General features: G+C 41.1%; 1 protein-coding gene across 1 annotated transcript in view; it reads right to left on the reverse strand.

Moving 5' to 3' along the window:
- CPXM2 (carboxypeptidase X, M14 family member 2) overlaps positions 1–19,388 on the reverse strand; it is a 129,727-nt gene that overhangs the window by 36,200 nt on the left and 74,139 nt on the right. Inside the window, exons 5-6 of the mRNA XM_058544208.1 lie at positions 5,545–5,629; positions 4,410–4,560 (exon numbers count right to left, since the gene is read on the reverse strand). Coding sequence (XP_058400191.1) covers positions 4,410–4,560; positions 5,545–5,629 — 236 coding nt within the window. The remainder of the gene's footprint in view (positions 1–4,409; positions 4,561–5,544; positions 5,630–19,388) is intronic.

A 19,388-nucleotide genomic window follows, 5' to 3' on the forward strand; every position in this document is an offset into this window, starting at 1 on the left:
GATGGATCCCCCGAATTGAGAGGGATTCACGGGGGAAAAGATGCCCAACATGTCTCTCTCACTACACTGTGAGAGCTCGGGGAGCAGCAGCCGTGTCCATCTTCTCTCAGAATCCTTGGGCACTGCCTCAGGACAGGTGCTCTGAAAGTGCTTGATATATGAATGAATGAGCGAGGAATGAATGAATGGATAGATGGATATTCCAACCAAGTTATTTAGGAAAGGCTAGTTATGAAAAAGATAACACTTTCTAGGGCCCAGGAGACCTCTGAGAGGGGCCCACTTTATGCTGTAATGCCATTACCCTATAACCATGGCAGAATGGAGGGGAGGGTGGAGGGGGTGGTAAACGAAAACCACACCGTCAGGATTGAGGATAATTAGGGAACATTACACCAGCTTTGGGTCTGTTAGTGTGCTAGTTTCCCAGGGCTGCCATAACACAATATCACAGAGTAGGTAGCTTGAAACAACAGAAACGTATTCTCTCACAGTTCCGAGGGATAGAAGTCTGAGATCAAGGTGTCAGCAGGGCCATGCTCCCTCTGACGGCTGCAGGGGAGGATCCTTCCATGCATCTTCCAGCTTCTGGTGGTTAGCAGCAATCCTTGGCTTGTGGCCACATCACTCTAATCTCGGCCTTTGTCATCACATGGTCTTCTCCCTGTGTGTCTCTGTGTCTCTGTTTTCTGTTTTCTTAAGGACACCAGTCATTGGATTTAGGGCCCATCCTAATCCAGTATGACCTCATCTTAACTAATCACATCTGTAAAGAACATATTTCCAAATAAGGTCCCATTCTGAAGTTCCAGGTGGACAGGAATTTGGGGGGGCACTGTTCTACACAGTGCAGTCAGTCATGGCACGCCCTGTATAAAGGCCCTCTGGGACAGGACCACCCACCTTGGTGAACTGAGCTACTTCTGTACAGTGGTGGCTTCCTGCTGTGTAGCCAAACCCAGGAAAGGAGTTTGAGATGAGACAGGAGAGAAATCTTTGGTTCCCCATGTGACCTGCCTTCTCATCCTCAAATCTTAGAGTCCTTTGCACAAGGGGAGACTTGAGAGGGAGGCGTTCTGGTTTCTGGAAAAGTAGAGGTTTAGTCCCATCACCAAGTCACAAGAGCAGCCGGGTGGCCTTTACTCTACGCAGAGAGGACAAAGCAAAACCAGGATGAGAAGAAATGAAACATCTCTCTCATCCAGCCACCATCCACGGGGTCTGGTGACATTAAAAATGAGTGAACCACAGAATCAAATGGTCAAACCAAGGGCAGTGAAAGAAGCAAGGCAGGAGATTGGGGAAAATGGCACCTGTTCTTCACTTAGCACCCGCTGATGCTCTACCACCTGATTGTGCTTAGTCTTCACAACGTCTAGGTCTCACGTTCACAGCAGAGGTTGCCGAGCAGCATCGGGGCTCAAGCACCATCATCCCCCGCCCCAAAGGTCATTTCCCAGCACCCTGGGCACAGCCCTGCCCCTGTGGGGAAATCATGTGCAGAGTTCACGGGGCCCTTTCAGAACCAGGCAGCGCACACTGCAGGGGTGTCTGCAACAGGAAAATGCCAGAAAACCACCAATGCTGTGATCCTAAAGTCAGCGGGCCTGCATCTTAACCCGAACTCTTCCTGGTTAAACATTTATCTTAAGATGCTCTCCTCAGCTTCTAAGTGTAGATCTTTAGTCCAAAATGGACGAGTCCATTCAAATTTGGAGAAGAGGACTTTCCTTTACTTTTAAAACAATAAACAATCATAAAATAATTTTTTGAATTTTAAAATTTTTAATTGGGGTAAAATACACATAAAATTTACCATCTGAACCATTTTTGAGAGTACAGTTGAGTAGTATTAAGTATATGCACATTGTTGTAAAACAGATCTCTAGAACTTTTTCATCTTACAAAACTGAACGCATAAATAACCCTCCCCATTATCTTTTACTTTTGAGGTTTAGAAATCCTATGAATAGACCATGACATAGGGTAATTCATTTTCCAGTTCAAAAATTTCTGGAGACATTATGCATGAAGTCTTAAAAAGAATCACCACCTTCCTCTGCCCTCACCCGAGAGTTCACAGGAAGATAGTAAGGACAGAACAAAGAGAAGCAGAAGTGAAGGTAAATGAATTTTTCATAAACAAGAGCTCCAGGAGAAATAGACTATGGGTGGCTGCGTTTAGACCATGAGGTCACGTTGGGTTTGAGCAGCCGAGTTGGTTGGGTCATCTCTGCCTTTGGCCTCACCAACTTGCACAAAGGCATTGTGCCGACAACAGCTTAGTGAGCAAGGTTCACTGATAGCCACATGGACTTGGGGGCCCTTGTGCTGCCCTGGGCCTCAGATGTGACCACCACCAGGTGGCATGCACAAACACCAGCTCCCCTCTGGGGAGACTGCTGAGTAACTTCTAAAAGGAAAACGACCCTATTTAATATTTGGGGTTGGAAAATAGAACCATTCTGAGTCCATACTTGAAACCCACCCAGATTTCACAATGCAACTCTGTCTTGGTATTTAAATTGCCTCCGGGACCTATCTTCAAACACAGACACACCAAGAATAACTTCACAGGGAAATATTTATTTCATGAGACACTCACAGGCTGCCCTTTGCCCTTTACCAACAACAGATGAATTCCTTCCCACAGAGAGAAACCATGAACCTGCTCTCTAGAGCAAGCAGACCAAGGCTGTGCTGAGCGACGCAGGAGAGCAGGCCTCCTGGCCTGACACAAAGAGGGCCTCGCTTAAGAGGGCCGCCTGCGTCTGTGGCTGCAGACCTGTGCTGAGGAGGGCCCAGCAGGCCCTGGACGGCCATGGGCAGGACCTGTGATTGCAATTCCAGGACTCACTAGCCACACAAGGAGGCCCAGATCCAAAGTCAGGCAGGCCTTCAACATTCCCTTTGGGGCAGCCTCGAAAACACACACACTTTTTGCAGCAGTAATCCCATTTATCACAATCTAATTTAAGCAATAATCCTATAATTTAAGCAATAATCATGGACACACACAATGACATAGGAACAAAGAAGTTCACTCTGGGCTTCTTTATAGAATCAAAATATTGGAAACAACTGAACTTCCAACTATAAGAGGCAGATTAAAAACATGGGATTTTGTCCATGGACTAGGATAAAGGCATCCACAAGACAGACAGTCTCTAATAGTTTTAATGCCACGAGAAAAGTTTTGCAATCGAGTAAGTACAGATATATCACAAAGAACCTGTCTAGTGTGAGGGTAAGTAGGTAAGTAGATAGACCCACCTTTCTTACCAATACAGAATTTGTGTTCTAAAAATTCACAGTTGGCAAAGCAAGATCATAGATATTACGGGATTGAGAGGAAAGCAATAAATGACATTAAATATGCTTTGGAAACAAAGTAAATATAAATTCATGGTGGGGGTGATATGGTTACAGAAATAACATGATGGAGACAGCAGCACCTGAGAACATCAGAGGTGCTGGTACCCTTCCCCCGGGCAGTGGTGGTGAGGCCTGAATCTCACACTGGACCAGAATGGTAAGGCCTAACTGGAGGAGAAAGTACTAGATAGAGGAGCCCAAGGCTGCAGGCCTTGCTCCCTATGGCCTGACTGTGGGTGGACAGCAATGTGGAAGTTCCTACAGGCCCTAATGAAGGGCTTTAGGAATGTTCTGGGGGCCAGCTTCCTTCCCTGGAGATGTCTGGTCAGGATGAAGAGGATACCGCCTATAGGTTCCATATGGGCACAAATGCATAAACATGGAAAGGCCAGACAGCCAGCCATGAGCCAGACGACACCAGCCTGTCCGGACACCAGCAAGGATCCAGACGGCACATGTGAATTCAGGCCCCCTTCTTCCTGCCACCCTGAGGTCACACTCAGATACCATCTAGTGAAAACAGGACAAGGAGAATACAACCTAAAGAAACAAGCATTTACCCAAAGACACAGGCATCCAAGTGAAGCTACTTAACCAGGAAGAGACTACGGAAATCAAGTTTAAAATTAACTTCTATCCTCTCCTCTACCCAGTGTAGCGGGAGCGCTCAAGGACAATTAAACATGTTACCAAAAAAATTTTATGTAATTTCTTTTGCTCACTTCTGAGGGGCAGTGTTAGGTGAATTTTCAACCTTGAAACATGCATCATCTGAAAATCCCACTAGGCAAAACCACAGTTGGCATCTTACTTGATATCCCAAACATTCATGGTGTTTCTGGGTGGGATTATGGGAGATTTTCATTTATTTTCTTTTCTTCTTACCTATGTTTTCTAAATATTCTACAACAGACATGGTATTTTTTTTTTTACATGAGAAAAACATTGCTTGGTTTATTTTTATTCACCTTGGCGAGCCACCTGTTCTCCATCAGCACTCCTACCCAGCAGGAAGAACAGAAGGGCAAACTCACCCGGCAATGGACAGCCAAGGATCTCCATCCTCATGCAGATGCTCCCGTTATCGAACCAGGACTGTGGGTTGATGCGGATGTAGCGGGCCACCATGGGGATGGGCAGCTCGTTGAGAACAGGGATCTCCTTTTCACTGTTTCCTTCAAATATCTATTTATCCACAAGGGGAAAAAAAAGAGAATCTTTTAGAGCTTGATTATCCAGGGACAAGAGTCAGTAATTCACTCATCCCATAAGATGTTACTGAGGAACACCTAATGCACGCTTGGCATTGAGGGGGCAAGAGAAACGAATCCGGCCTGGCCCTTGCCCTCAGGAAGCCCCTATCCACTGAGATGCGGGAGGAGGAGGGTAATACTTAGATATCATAGGTGAAATCTGTTAGTGCCATGGCAAAGAGACAGCCACAGAGCTCTGGGATTGCAGAAGGAAAGGACCAGGCAAAGCTTCGGGGAGGAGGTGCTGTTTGAATGGGCCTTGAAGGAAAACAATTGAGATGTGTAGGGATGGGAGGGATTCTAGAGAAAAGGAACAGCAATGCATGGAGAAGCCCAGAGATGGGATTCCGAGGGAGAAGAGCGACTGGCTCACTTTACCTGGAACACAGGAGTGGGGGTGCGGGGTGGGGGGGGGTGCAGGCAGCAAGGGAAGGATGAGAAAGAAGGTTGAAAACAGAGGCTGCAGTCAGACTGTGTAAGACACTGGACACAACGTTAGGAAGACGCACTTGAGAACCTGAGGAAGAGCGTCACGTGACCAGAATGGGCTAACCTGGAGCAAGTCAGGGAGCTGAAAGATCACGGCCATTAAAGAAAGTCAGGAGACTCTTGTAAGTGAACAGCTGTGAGGGCCCCAGCACACACTATGTGCCACGTATCTTCCAGGCTGATCTGAGAATTGTGGAAGAGGCTGCAGCTCAGCAGCTCTGAATTTTACATTCGCCCTAAACGTGGGCCACTTGGTGCTGAGCCTCAGGGCGTGGAAGGGGTGGCCATTATCCATCAGATTCTGTGAGTGGCTTGAGTTGACACACAATCAGCAAACCTCCAGGTGCAAACACTGACTGGGCATACACCACCTCGCTATGCAGAGCCCCACAGAGCCAGGGACCAAGGTCAGAGGGAAGAGACTCACCATGTCTCCAGATCCATTCTTAACAGTGACCCATGTATGGCTGTCATTGCTCACCATGACCTTATAGGAGGTCACCCAGTCACTCCTAAGAGAAAATAAAATGTCACACTTTAAAATGTTCACCTCTTCCCCGTAGGGGTGTAGCAATAAGGAGAGTAGGCACCAGAGGCAGACAGCACTGGGACACCCCGGCCCCACTGCTCACCGTGACCCTGGCCAGGTAAGTGACCCACCTATGCCACAGTTTATCCATCCGTAAAATGTGAATCATAGAAGTACCAAGCTTAAAAGACTAACATGAGCGCTCGATGGTTTAATACCCCTTAAACACAGGACAATGCCTGGCCGGTAATAAGCACTTAATATTGGTCACACACATAAAGATATACAAATACTACATATTTGTTTATATTGAACATTTATATCACACACAGTAGTAGCTTAATGGAGTCTCACATGGAAAAATAATCTCAGTAAAAGCTGCAAGTTGGTCTAGAAATTTCAATTGGAAAACTGATTTGGGACCATAATAAACTAGATCCCACCAACCACAAAAATAACAGCTTGAGTCTTTAAGAGACACTGGGTTTCTCCTTGGCCGTTAGAGCCAAGCAGACAATCCCCCACCCCCAGCAACCATCCAGTGATAGCTGGGGCCCAAGCCAGACCCCTGTCATCACGTCCTACTGCACAGAAACTACCCAGGGTAAAACGACCATAATTTGACTTCCCAGAGTGGAGGTCAATTTGATAGGCTTGGCAAAAATACAACTTTCATGTGGAAAACACATTTTTTCCCTCTGCCTCGGTTTTTTATGACATTATTTGTTAAGCAATACAGAAAAGTCTTCCTGAGCATCTTTTTTCTTGATTTTTAAAATACTGGAACAAAGCACCCATTTACTAATCTTTTAGGACGTTCTGCCAGCTGAAGCATTTGGAATCCCTCTTTTCCTACTGTGAAATCTCTTTGGACTCAGGATCCAGATATAACCCAATAAGGTTCTGAGTTTCTAGTCTGAATCAATACTGTCTAGTAAAATTTGTTTGAAAGAACAGCTGGTTCTATTCATTCTGGTTCATCTGACTGATGTTGTGACAATTATTCTTAGGGGCTTTCATAAGTGCTTGGAAACTAAACCTCCCCTCAAACCTTCTCTCTTCTCCTCTCTCCTCCCCACCAGCTTTGTCTGAATACCTGCTGGAAGCCAGAATCTAGCACACAACACATTCCCCTCGAGGGTTCCAGGCCGGAGCCCACGCCGGCAGACGCAGACGCATTAAGCACGCCTTCTGAAAGGCACCCCAGCGACAGCTCATGTCCTCTGCACTGGAAAATTATCCTCACCCAAAATAGCAACTTGTTTCCCACACTCAAATAATTTCCAAATGACTTGTGACTGCTGCTCCTTTTGCCGTCTGTTTTCAGCTGATGTGCCCCAGGGTGATCTGGCAAGGCAGTCTGCAGAGGTGAGGGCTGTCTCCCACAGATACAGAGGTGATGAGTTTAGGAAACCTCTCAGTCAAAAGAGGCACACAAACAATAAGAGAGGGGCAGAAAGAAAAATGAAAATAAGTTCTCCAAAGAAAAGGAAAGAGAGAAAAGGAAATGAAAGCCAAGCAATGATTTCTCAAACTTAAAAAAATATATATAGACAAATCAACTACTTATGTTTGAATAGTAATTAAGCGTTTACACGGCTCAGACCTCTCTTCTGAACTGCAGCCCTACGTCACATCCTTCTGCCAATTTCCTCTTAACACATCACATTTAACTTGACCCAAACCAACCATGTCAAACCAACCAACCTGGGTCTAACAGAGTCCCTGCCCCAGAAAAGGTACTGCTATCTCCCCATGGGGGGCAAAACCCCAGAGTCACCCTTGGCACCCCACTTTCCCTCCCTCTCCTATATTGAATCCATCACCAAGTTCTGTCAATTTTACCTCCCACATCTTTCCAGAATCTATCCAGCTCTCTCCATCCTCACCGCCACCATCCCAGCCCCTTCTCTTGGGACAAGACTGTTACAGTTGCCTCCAATTGGTCTCCTGGCATTTAAACTGCCCCCAAATCTATCCCGCAATCAGAGGTTTACTTTTCTAATGAAATATTATCATGTCACCGCCTACTTAAACTACCACTCTTATCCTAGTATTAAGACCAAAATCTACATCATGTTCTACAAGACCCTTGCTTACCTCTTGTTTTCTGTGCTCTTTCTTTCAATTCCTCACACCAATTATACTCTCATGCCTCAGGGCCTTTGCACATAATGTTCCATCTATCTGGACTCCTCCTCCTCTCCTGTCCCCTGTCTGCCTCTAAATTATTCAGACCTCAAGTCTCATCAGAAAAGCCCATCCTAAACCTCCAATCTAGCCAGTTTCTTTTCTTATATGTTCCTTTCATCGTTTAGTTCCATTTGTAATTTTATACTCCTTTCTAGAATTATCTGATGGTGTCTTTATTCCCCACTGGAGTATATGCATCTCATAGACGGAAGAGGGAGAGGCCATGGTACTTTGGAAGACACGAAAGGAAGCTGACACGCTCCTGGAGGCCAGAGTGAGGGGCAGGGCAACAGAAAGTTTGATTGAGTTCTTCTAAACATTTAAGAAAGAAATGGCACTTTTTTTTTAAATCCAGAAAATGGAAAAGGGAAAGCATTTTCCATTATGAGTTTGGCATATCCTTGATATCAAAATCTGATGAGGACATTACAAAAAGCAAAATTACAGTCAAATTTATTTCATGAGCATAGATACAAAAAACCCTAGGCAGGATATTACCAAATTGAATCCAGCAATAAGTAAACAGGATAATACATCACCACCAAAGGGGATTTATTCCAGGAATATGAGTGGTTTAGCCACAACTGTAACCATTCAATATAATTCATCACATAAACAGAACTAAGGAGAAAAATCATATGATCCCTCTGATAGATGCAAAAAAGGCATTTGAAAAAATTCTATAGTCATTTGTGTTTAAAAATTAAAAAACTCACTAAACTAGAAATAAAGAGGAATTCATTAATCTGAAGAAAAATGTCTACAAAAAACCCATAGTAGAGTGTGGCCAAGCCCCTGCGGTGAGGGGCCCCAGGGCACACACTGTGGAACATGCGGGGAGCTCCTGCAGTGGCTCCAGAGCTTGTATGTACTGACTCATTTCAAGAACCGAAAGCTTTTATAACGTGAACAAAAAAGTCCAACAAGAGGAGTTGCACATTCTCCTGCTGTAACATTAGAAAGTGGTTTGATAGAAGCTGAAAGACTTTATTCAGTATTTTCTGAATGTGGACCTGCTATGGAGCTGCAGCAACTATCTGACAACTCAAAGATCATAAGTATGAAAAATGAATATACCTTGATGTTTTCTTAGAACTTTGAGACAAGCAAAAATGAAAACATATAAGGACGTCTTCTTAGAACTCTGAGATAACAAGTACGAAGAATGAATGTCTACTGATGTGGGCACTGGCACAGTCAACCAGCTGAATAAGTGCCAGCAGCTGCAAGCATCCAGACTCTCTTGTTATGTGACAAAGAATGAACTCATAGTTGATTAAAATATAAGCAAACAAATAGGAAAAAAAACTGATTTATAGCAAATGTGTCACTAATGTGCAATAGGAAAATAATATAAATGGTTCTGGGTCAATTGGAAACCCATATAGAAAACAGTGTATCTTGATCCCTACCTCACACCATGCCATAATCAACTCCAGATGGAGTGCAGATCTCAATGTGAAAGGTAAAGCAATAAAGCCTTTAGAAGAAAACATAGGATATACATACATTCAGCTGTAGTAGTTATTCAAATTAATTGTATCTATTTACACTCATGAGTTTTTTTGCTGAATATATGTATTGCTAATATCTTCTCCAGTTTGTGTCTTCCTTTTCATTCTCTTTGTGGTATCTTTAGATGAAGAGAATTTCTTAATCTTTATACAGTCCAGTTAATCATCTTTTTCTTTACAGTTTCCAGTATTTGTGCCTTTTTTCAATAAATTTTTGCCTACTCCAAGATCATAAAGATATTCTCCTATGTTTTCCAATCTTGATATTGGTAGTTGATATTTTTCCTCTTTTCCTGATCAGCCATGAGTTTGTTAATTTTATTAATCTTTCAAAGAATCAACTTCTGGCTTTGTTTACTCTCTCTGTTGTTTCCTATTAGATTGACCCATACGAAGCTACCATTTTTATAGGTCAAAATGGTTGAATATCAGCAATTTCCTAAGGCTAAAACAAATATTTCATTAATTTCTACTATTATCTTTATTATTTTCTTCTTGGTACATTCTTCAGGTTTAATTTGCTGTTCTTTCTGTACAGTTTCTTGAGATCACTGATTTTCAGTCTTTCTTCTTTTCTGACATATGCATTTAAGGTTATAAAGTTCCCTCTGAGCACTGCTTTAGCTACATGCTATAATTTTGATATGTCATATCTTCATTACCATTTGGTTCAAAATATTAATTCCTATTGTGCTTCTTCTTTTATCATGGACTATTTAGGGGTACAATTTTAAATTTCCAGGTACTGGAGATTTTCTGGTTATCTTTTTATTACTGATTTCTAGTTTAATTCCATTGTAGACAGAGAATATACTTTGAATCACATCAATCCCTTGACATTTGTTGAGATTTCTTTTGTGGCTCAGCATATAGTCACTTTTGGCTAATGTTCCATGTGCACTTGAAAACAACGTCGGCTCTGTAATTGTTGTGTGCAATGTTCCACACACATAATTTTAATCAAATGTATTAATTGTGTTGCTCAGATCTTTTGTATCCTTAATGATTTTTTGGTCTGCTTATTCTATCAGTTATAGAAAGAGATGTGTAAAAGAACACCAATTGGATTGTGAATTTATCTGTCTCCCCTTACAGTTCTCTCAGTCTTTGCTATATATATTATTAATCTACATTATTGAGTGCATACAGATTTAAGACTGTTATATATTACTGGTAGATTGAGTCTTTTTTGATTATAAAAAGTCCCTCTTTATTTCTATCAATGCTTCTTGACTTAAAGTCAACTTTATCTGATATTAGAATAGCTAATCCTGCTTTGTTTTGGTTAGGATTTATATGATACATCTCTTTCCATCCTTTTATTTTTACCTTCTAGCTCCTTAAATTTAAAGTGTGTCTCAGGGCCAGCCCGGTGGCACAAGTGATTAAGTGCACGTGCTCCACTGTGGTGGCCCAGGGTTCGCTGGTTCGCATCCCGGGCGTGCACCGACGCACCGCTTGGCAAGCCATGCTGTGGCGGCGTCCCATATAAACTAGAGGAAGATGGGCATGGATGTTAGCCCAGGGCCAGTCTTCCTCAGCAAAAAGAGGAGGATTGGCAGATGTTAGCTCAGGGCCGATCTTCCTCACAAAAATAAAAAAATAAAAAAAAATAAAGTGTGTCTCTTTTAAATAGCATACAGTTCAGTTTTCTGTGGTTTTTTCTTAAGTACAGTCTGATATTATTATTCTTCTAATGGAGAATATAGTTCATTTAAATGTAATGAAATTACTGCTATATTGGATTTATATCCACCATCTTACCATTTGTTTTCTATTTGACCCATCTGTTTTGTTTTCCTTTTTTCTCTTTTTTTTTGCACTTTATTTGATAATCAAATATTCTTATTATTCTTTTCCTCTTTATTAACTGACTAGTTATACACTCACACTATTCTTTACATAATTACCTTAAAGATTACAACATGCATCCTTGAGTTACTAGTCTTATTCAAATTATAATTTCTACCACTTCCTTGATAATATTAGAACCACACAACACTTTAAGTCCATTTACCTCTTTCTTTTGCATTATTTTGGAATTCATTTTTAATTCTGTATATATCTTAAATTTCATAAGACATTACTATTATTGTTTTGTACAGTTAATACTTATAAACCTACTTATATACCCTTTCTGGTACCCTTCCTTTAGTTTTGCATTTCCATATTTCCTTCTGGGATCATTTTCTTTCCACTTGAAGAACTCCCTTTGATATTTCTTTTAAAACAAGTACGCTGGCAATAAACTTTTTCAGTTTTTATGGTCTGAATATGGTTTTATTTCATAGTCAATTTTGAATATTTTTGCTGTGAATTCTAGCTTGACATTTACTTTCTTTCAGTACTTTAAAATTTTGATTCCATTGGCTTCTGAGGCATTGTTTTATTTATACACATACACACACATTTTGAAACTACTATTGTTGCATTTAGCAAACGTACAATGAGAGTATGAGTAAAGAAATGAGCGCTAACTATTTTACCTTAAATCCAGCATTGTGGTTTACTAACTATATAAACTTGCCAACCTGCCTGATGTTTGTGAAAATAATAAGTATACCTACAAGCAGGTCATATATTAATTTATAAATTGAGACACGCTATAGTGTACTAGTTAAGATCTCAGGCTTTGAGGTCAAGAAGCCCAAACCGAAATCCTAGTTCTTCTATTTACTAGCTGTGACCTGTGTGAGGGTCATGTGACCTCTGAGCTCCAGCTGTAAGACAAGGTAACAATTCTACATTTTTGCACAGTGAATGAGGATTGAGTGAGGTAATGCATGGAGAGTCTGAGCATAGTGCCTGGAACATAGTAATTGCTCCACAAATTTGAGCTCTTAGTAAGAATAATACTATCATAATTAATAACCTGTCAAAAGCTAAACCAACATACAGGATAACCAGTTGAACTGTAAACATAATTCAGATGTTCCTTCCAGACACTTCTAGGGAGCAACTGATCTTCAAGCTTAACTGTTTGTGCCCTCGTAATGGTAACAATTTGTGGCAGCCATAAATTAATTAATTAAATCTTAATTAAAATTAAGAAGGTTGATAATCCAGGGTGATAGAAGACATATTTGCCAATCAGTAATGCTGTGGTAGGACTGAATTGTGTCTGAAAGATTAAAGCAACATAGAATGTGTTAAGTCCTGCTCCTAAACCTGCAGCAACTAAATTACAAATATCATGCCAGGCTCTGAGAATACAAAGGTAAATTAGATATGATCTCTTTACTCAAGGTTTTTACAGGTTAACGAGGAAGATGGGGAAGTAAACTCAAAATTTCAGGAGAATGTGATTAAGGGCTGTGATGAGGCAAGTGCAGGACGTTGTAGGAGGACAGAGAAAGGGTCTGAGGCTCAGAGGAACAAAGGAGGCAGGGGGCAGGTTAGTGAATGAAACACACTCCTTATCTAACCTAAAAGCTGCATATTTTATTCTTTCTTGACAGGCATATCCATTGTTATTAGAGAGCCAGCTTCACAAATTGGAGCTAGAATGTCCATATTTCCTGGTCTCCTAGTCCTCAGGGAAGATTTGAAATTCACAGCACTTTTATGGCTTTTTTCCACTTCCCTCAGAGAGATTTTTCCACATCACAAAACCACCTTGACATTTAGTTCTCTGTGACTGGAGGTTTCAACTCAAAGCAACGCAGCCCAAGTAGAGAAGTGTTTGTGTCAAAGACTTCCTGACTGCAGAAAGAGAGAGGCCATGCTGACTCTCCTCTGAGTTCCAGCCAGCTCCCTCACTTAAAACAAAAACAAAAATAAAAGCCAAACCAAAAAAAAAAAAAAAAAACCCTATCCTTGTATAAGATTACCACACTTCCTACCAATTCAGTCTTCCTTCAGATCAGAAAACCAGAGAAGGTGGGATACAAAAAAAAATTGGAACACATTTAGATATTTTACTACATGATGTTAATTTGGTTTAAATAAAAACCAAGACTGTCCATCACCAACAAAGTAGCAGTCTAAATGCTCCAGAGCCTTCTACTATAGTACAACTAGATCTTGGTTACGCTAAAACAAATGTACATTTTAAAGCATCAGTGGGATTGCAAGCAAGTAAAGGAAATCTCCAAGGGAGAAAAAGGGCCATGAACTGAAAAAGAAAATGAAGAATAAGTAAACAAAAGAGGCAGAGTTAGAGTTGCCTTAGGGAAAAATGCAGATAATGGTGCTGGGATCAAAACACTAAGCCTGGGACCATTAAAAGGTAGAGAACTTGAACTCGGGACCTTTTCCTGCACCCTCAAAGGGGGCTGAAATAGTTTCAGAACAGTAGCGTCCACTTGGCTCCCAAAAGAAGCACACACACATCCTCTCTAAAGAAAAGAGTCTTCAATTAGGCTTTCAGGGGTTTCCCTAAGTTCAATTACATAGGAGCTCACGATTTAAAAAAATCATAAACACACAAGAAAACATTCTCCATGAGAAAGAAGCAGCAGAAACAAAAAGCAACAAATTTAGATCACAAAGAACTTAATTGTCTACAAAGAAAACTCAAAAGAAACTAGAAAAATTATTAGGCTTGATAAGAGAGTTCAGCAAGATGACTGCACATAAGGCTACTACACAAAAATTAATTACAATTCTATACACCAGCAACCAAAAATAAGGTACTTAGAAATAAAATGGAAAAAAGATGTGTAAGATGTTTATGGAGAAAGCCTTACTGAAAGACACTTTAAAAGACATAAATAAGTGGAGATCTGTACCATATTCATGGATAAAAAAATATTGTAAACATGTTAATTCTCACCAAAACTTCCAATAGCATATTAAAGAAACTTGACAAACTGATACTAAAATTTATACAGAAGAAAATCATCAAGATATTTTATGAGAAAAAGAAACAGTTGGGAGGTACTGCCCTATCAAGATATTAGGACTTATTTTAAAGCTTTAGTAATTAAGACATTGTGATAATGATGGACAAATGGACAAATTTATGAATGGAATAAAATTGAGAGCCCAGAAATAGACCCATGCATGCATATAAACTTGACAGAGATGTCTTGCATATTGATGAGAAATAAATAAACTTAAATAAATGGTTTCAAGGCAACTGGATATTAATAAAAAGGAAATTGAAATTGGATTCTATATTTCACATCTTTTACACAAAATCATTACTGAATGGATTAACTAATTAAATGTGAGACCTGAAACTTAAAACTTAAAAAAAAATAAAGAACATATAGGAGAATTGCTTCATAACCATGGAGAAGGAAGGATTGTGTATATAAGACACAATCAGTCTAACCAGAAAAGATGAATAAATTGAGCTACATTAAAATTAAAATCTTTTGCTTTTCAAAAGACACCATAAGGAAACCAGTAAGAGAAACCTTAAGCTGGGAGAATATATTTTGAGTACATTTAGTTAACAAAAGAGTTACTATTCAGAATGTATTTTTAAATTTCTATAAATCAATGAGATAAAGGAAAAAAACACAATATAAACATGGAGAAACATGACAAGTATTTCACAGTAAAGGTACCATAAATGGCAAGTAAACATAGGAAAAGAAGTTCACCCCTATCAGTGGTTAGGGAAATGCTAGTTAGGACTATAACAAAGATATTGCTTTACCTTCTTTATACCAAAAATTAAGGAAAATGGCAATACCAAATGTTGCTGAGGATGTGGAGCAACAAGAATTCTAAAACACTACAGGAGAAAGAGAGGGCGCTTGGACAAGCACTCTGGAAAACAATTTGTCATTATCTGGTTAAACTCAACATCTGCATACCCCCCAATTCACCCATTCTATTCCTACATATATATCATGGAGATTCCCTTCTACATGTGCCCCAGGAGACATATACAAGGATGTTAATTGCAGCATTATTTTTAAGAGCAAAAATATTATAATAAAATAAAATAATGAAAACTCAAAAAGGGAGCCATCCAGTCCTCAACAAGAAAGAGTGGATAAATGGTGGCATGTTCACAAGGTTAAATAGCAGCACAAACGAACAGACTACAACCAGAGGCAACAACACAAATGATCCTCTGAAGCATAATGCTGAGCAGAAAAAGATGTTTCCAAAGCTGTATACAGTCAAAAGTCATTCTTATAAAGCTCAAAACAAGATAAATAATATTTTTTGTATGTGTGATACATACATGATAAGACTGTTTTCAAAAGGCAAGGAAATAATAAACTCCTAGTAAGGAGAATGGTTCCACTTCTGGGAGGAAGCACTTGGTGGGATCAGGAAAGAGCAGAGAAAATTTCAACAGTATTGGCAATGTTCTAGCTCTTCAGTTGCATAGTAAGTTCACGAGTGTTGGTTTTACTTTATGCCTAATACCTTACGTATATACTACATCCATTTTTTTGAATCCATCAAATATTACATCATGAGAAAGATAAAGTTTTTATTTGAATGTTGTACAGTAGGCTTCTGTACAGGAAAGTGTTACAATCATTTCTTGTGAAGGGTTGTATGTAAAGATGCCAGATTCATCTCTTAAAGACACATTTTAAAAAATATATAAAATCTTTGCCCTTATAATTTCTTATAAATACATAATTTTTCCTTCTTTGAAAGAGCAACCATACGAACATTTCCTAATAATAAATCATATGGCGCTTCAGTTTACAAAATGCTTCCACACGCGTGATCTGTCTTTAAGGAGAACAAGCCAAGTTTCTCATTAAGGACGTCAGCTGGGTTGGTAGGAGGAAAGGGGCAGATCACTGTTATCCCTGTTTCTTCATACCCAGACACTCCAGTTTCCCATTCTTTGGTCTTCATCATACTCCTCTTTTCTCTAGGCTCTAGGTACAGGGTTTCAGTATCCCCAGATCACCAACCACCAATCTTGAGGTATTTAAGCACGTTCTCTGGAGCTGCATGTGATGAGTAGTAATTGTTATCAGTCAAAAATGCTTATATCTTAAACCTATAATCAGCCCTTCTCAATCACTTGCAAATAATCTCCCTTTTTACACGCACAAACACAGGCTGATACATGATCATAAAATAATTTTCAGTCTTAAGAAATTGAACATTAAAAACATAAACATGAAATCTAGATCTTAATTAACTTCTCTAATGAATATCATGTAACATCAGTTGTTTTCAATAAATAGAGATGAGAACCTCAAATATTTGAAGGTGTGCCAAAAATGATAGTGGCCCAGCAGATACAACCTGCTTTAATTATATCTATCTGGACACATTGTTTTGTGAGTTCAGCCCTATTAGTTTTGGGAGTTACCTTTCCATCTATATCCTTCTACATGATTACCCCAGGAGCAGATGTTTTAGGCAGCATGACCCTGCACCCTGGCCACAGCCGAATGGCCTAAAGGTGAGCACTAGGTCAGTCACAGTGCCTTGATGATGTGATCACAGTTGATTTGCCTACACTAGATCCTTGACCCAAGCTGGGCCAATACATGCTTTTGGATTCTTTGGATTTTGGATTTGAGACCAATTGTAAGTCATAAACCTTGGGTGCCGAGAGCAGTCCCATTCCCCGTAATGTGGCTGGAGAAACAGAGGCCAGTCTACCGAGAGAGAAGAGTGAGCCATAAGCACAGAAAAGCTCAAAGGAGAGACCCTCAGACAGAGCCTCAACACTGCTCGGACCTTGGGCTCCAGCTCCATTCCTGCTCTTAAGCTCCCTGGCACCCAGAGTGCTTCAAGGCAGGCTTTGATAATTTCCACCCCAAGGAAGTCCTGTTCAAAAACTGTCACTGAAAGTTCAGTGATCCTCAAATGTGGAACTCGCTAAGTCTGAGCAAGACAGAGAATATGAGCCCAGACTGGGAAGCTGGCAATTGTTGTTCTGAAGGAGCAAAGCAATTAAATGGTTGCCAGCAGTATTTTGTGACTCGGTCCATAGGTCCAATGAGGCTAGGACAACATAGCAAAGATTAGGATACTATGGTGGGTTAGCTACATCCTGTGGCTTCAATAAGACATTTATCATAAGAGAAGACAATCTCTGGTCCAGGTTGATACACTTGGGAACAGGTAAGGAACAGCGAGGCAAGGGCATGTATTAGTAGGAAGCCCTATTGGCCCCACCAAGCAACCTGAGCCTGCTGGGGGCCAGATAATCAAGTGCCCTGCTGGACAGCAGCAGCCCAATTCCCCACTGCAGCTTGAGGAAAGCTTGTGGATTAGGAAACAGAGATCGCTACCATTACAATGGGGATATTGAAAAAGAACCAAAAGAATCAGGGAAGCCTGGTCTCTCAAATCCCTCCCAACAACTTTCACTGTGCTTTCCAGCAAAACCGAGTGCAGAGTACAGATCAGCATTATTACTGCACCCTAACCACCGCCATTTGTGAAGATGAAGAGATAAATACATATATGCATCAACTCTGGTACTCAGGAACACAGCAGATGTACCACAAACATAATCCTATCCTCTTTCAAAACTCCTGATAAAAATAATAAGACCAGACAAGGAATATGTAAGCACAAAATTGGAATAGATATGTGTGGACGGTGGTGCTGTAAGTAATAGGATATACAGCCTTCCAAGCAGCCTGGATTTTTAGTTTCTGCTCAGAGCAGGCCATGTCTCCAGCCTGCAAGCCTTTATTCCAGCCAGCACAAACATGCATGCGCCCACCCACACACACACGTCTGGTAGGCCTAGGCTTACCATGTGGAATGAGATCAGCACTCATTCCAGGTGTCCGCTCCTCAGTGTCCCTGCTTTGGGCTTTATGCTCACTGGACTCTTGTTTTGACCTCTAAAGACTTTGAGAGCTATATGAGTTTCTTACGGCTGCTATAAGAAATTACCACAAATTTAGTGGCTTAAAACAACACAAATGTATTATCTTACGGTTCTGTAGGATAGAAGTCTCACCGGGCTAAGGTCAAGGTGTCAGCAGGGCTGGTGTCTTTCTGGAGGCTCTAGGGAGGAATCTGTTTCCTTGCCTTTTCCAGCTTCTAGAGGCCACCCACATTCCTTGGCTGGTGGTCCCTTTTCTCCATCTTCAAAGCCAGCGATGTTGCATCTCTCTGACCATTATTCAGTAGGCATGTCTCCCTCTGACCACAGCTGGAAAAAGTTCTCCCTTTTTAACCCATGTAATTAAACGGGGCTCACTTGGATAGTCCAGGATCCTCTCCCCATCTCAAAGTCCTTAACTTCATCACATCTGCAAAGTCTCTTCTGCCATGTGGGGTACCATATTCCAGGTTCCAGGGATTAGAATGTGGACTTCTTATGGGAGGACACCTGCCTACCACAAGAATCCCATTCAGATTCTAGCTTCACTTTTAGACTCATTCTAAATACTTTCTCTTCTTCTCCAGGCTTGTGGGTCCAGATACGTCCTACCACCTCAGTCCCAACAGGATAAAACAATGGTTCCCTAATTCCATTCAATAAATGAGAAGCTTAGGGCCAGAAAACCACAGCCAAAGAAATCTAAGTCACTCTGCCTGCCCCAAAACACTAGTCTCTCTCCCACAGTGGACACTCGAGTTCAAATAAACATTAAAGAAATTCCTTCCCAACTGACAAATCAATGTCCGACTTCATGGTCCACTCACCATAACTGAAGTTTCCTGGTGTTTCTCAGAACATTTGGCTCCTTCTACACAACGTTAGAAGCTGTGCCCCGGAAAGAGGAGCGCTCTGTTTTTCACCCGTCGTGAGCCCAACTGGCAAGAACAAGTAGGTCATCGTATCGGCCGCTGGAGACTTCTGCAAACTCTTTCAACTCCAGCCCAAGGCTCATATGCTCCTCGGGGCACTCCACCAAGCACAGGAGTGTATTCCCAGGGCTCTGTGGGATGCCAAAAGGCCCCGGGCAGCACTACCAATCGTATTTGACTGGAAAGAGACCCCATGTCTGCATGGACAGTGACAGTTCTCAACCGGGGGTGATTTTTCCCCCCAAGGGACATTTGGCAATGTCTGGAGACATTTCTGATTATTATTACTTGAGGAGAGGGTAGGATGCTAAGTAGAGTGCTCTAGTACCCACCAGAGGCCAGGGGTGCTGCCAGACATCCTAAAAGGCACAGGACAGA

The sequence above is a fragment of the Diceros bicornis genome, chromosome 6, assembly GCF_020826845.1.
Source record: "Diceros bicornis minor isolate mBicDic1 chromosome 6, mDicBic1.mat.cur, whole genome shotgun sequence".
Classification (NCBI taxonomy): Eukaryota; Metazoa; Chordata; class Mammalia; order Perissodactyla; family Rhinocerotidae; genus Diceros; species Diceros bicornis.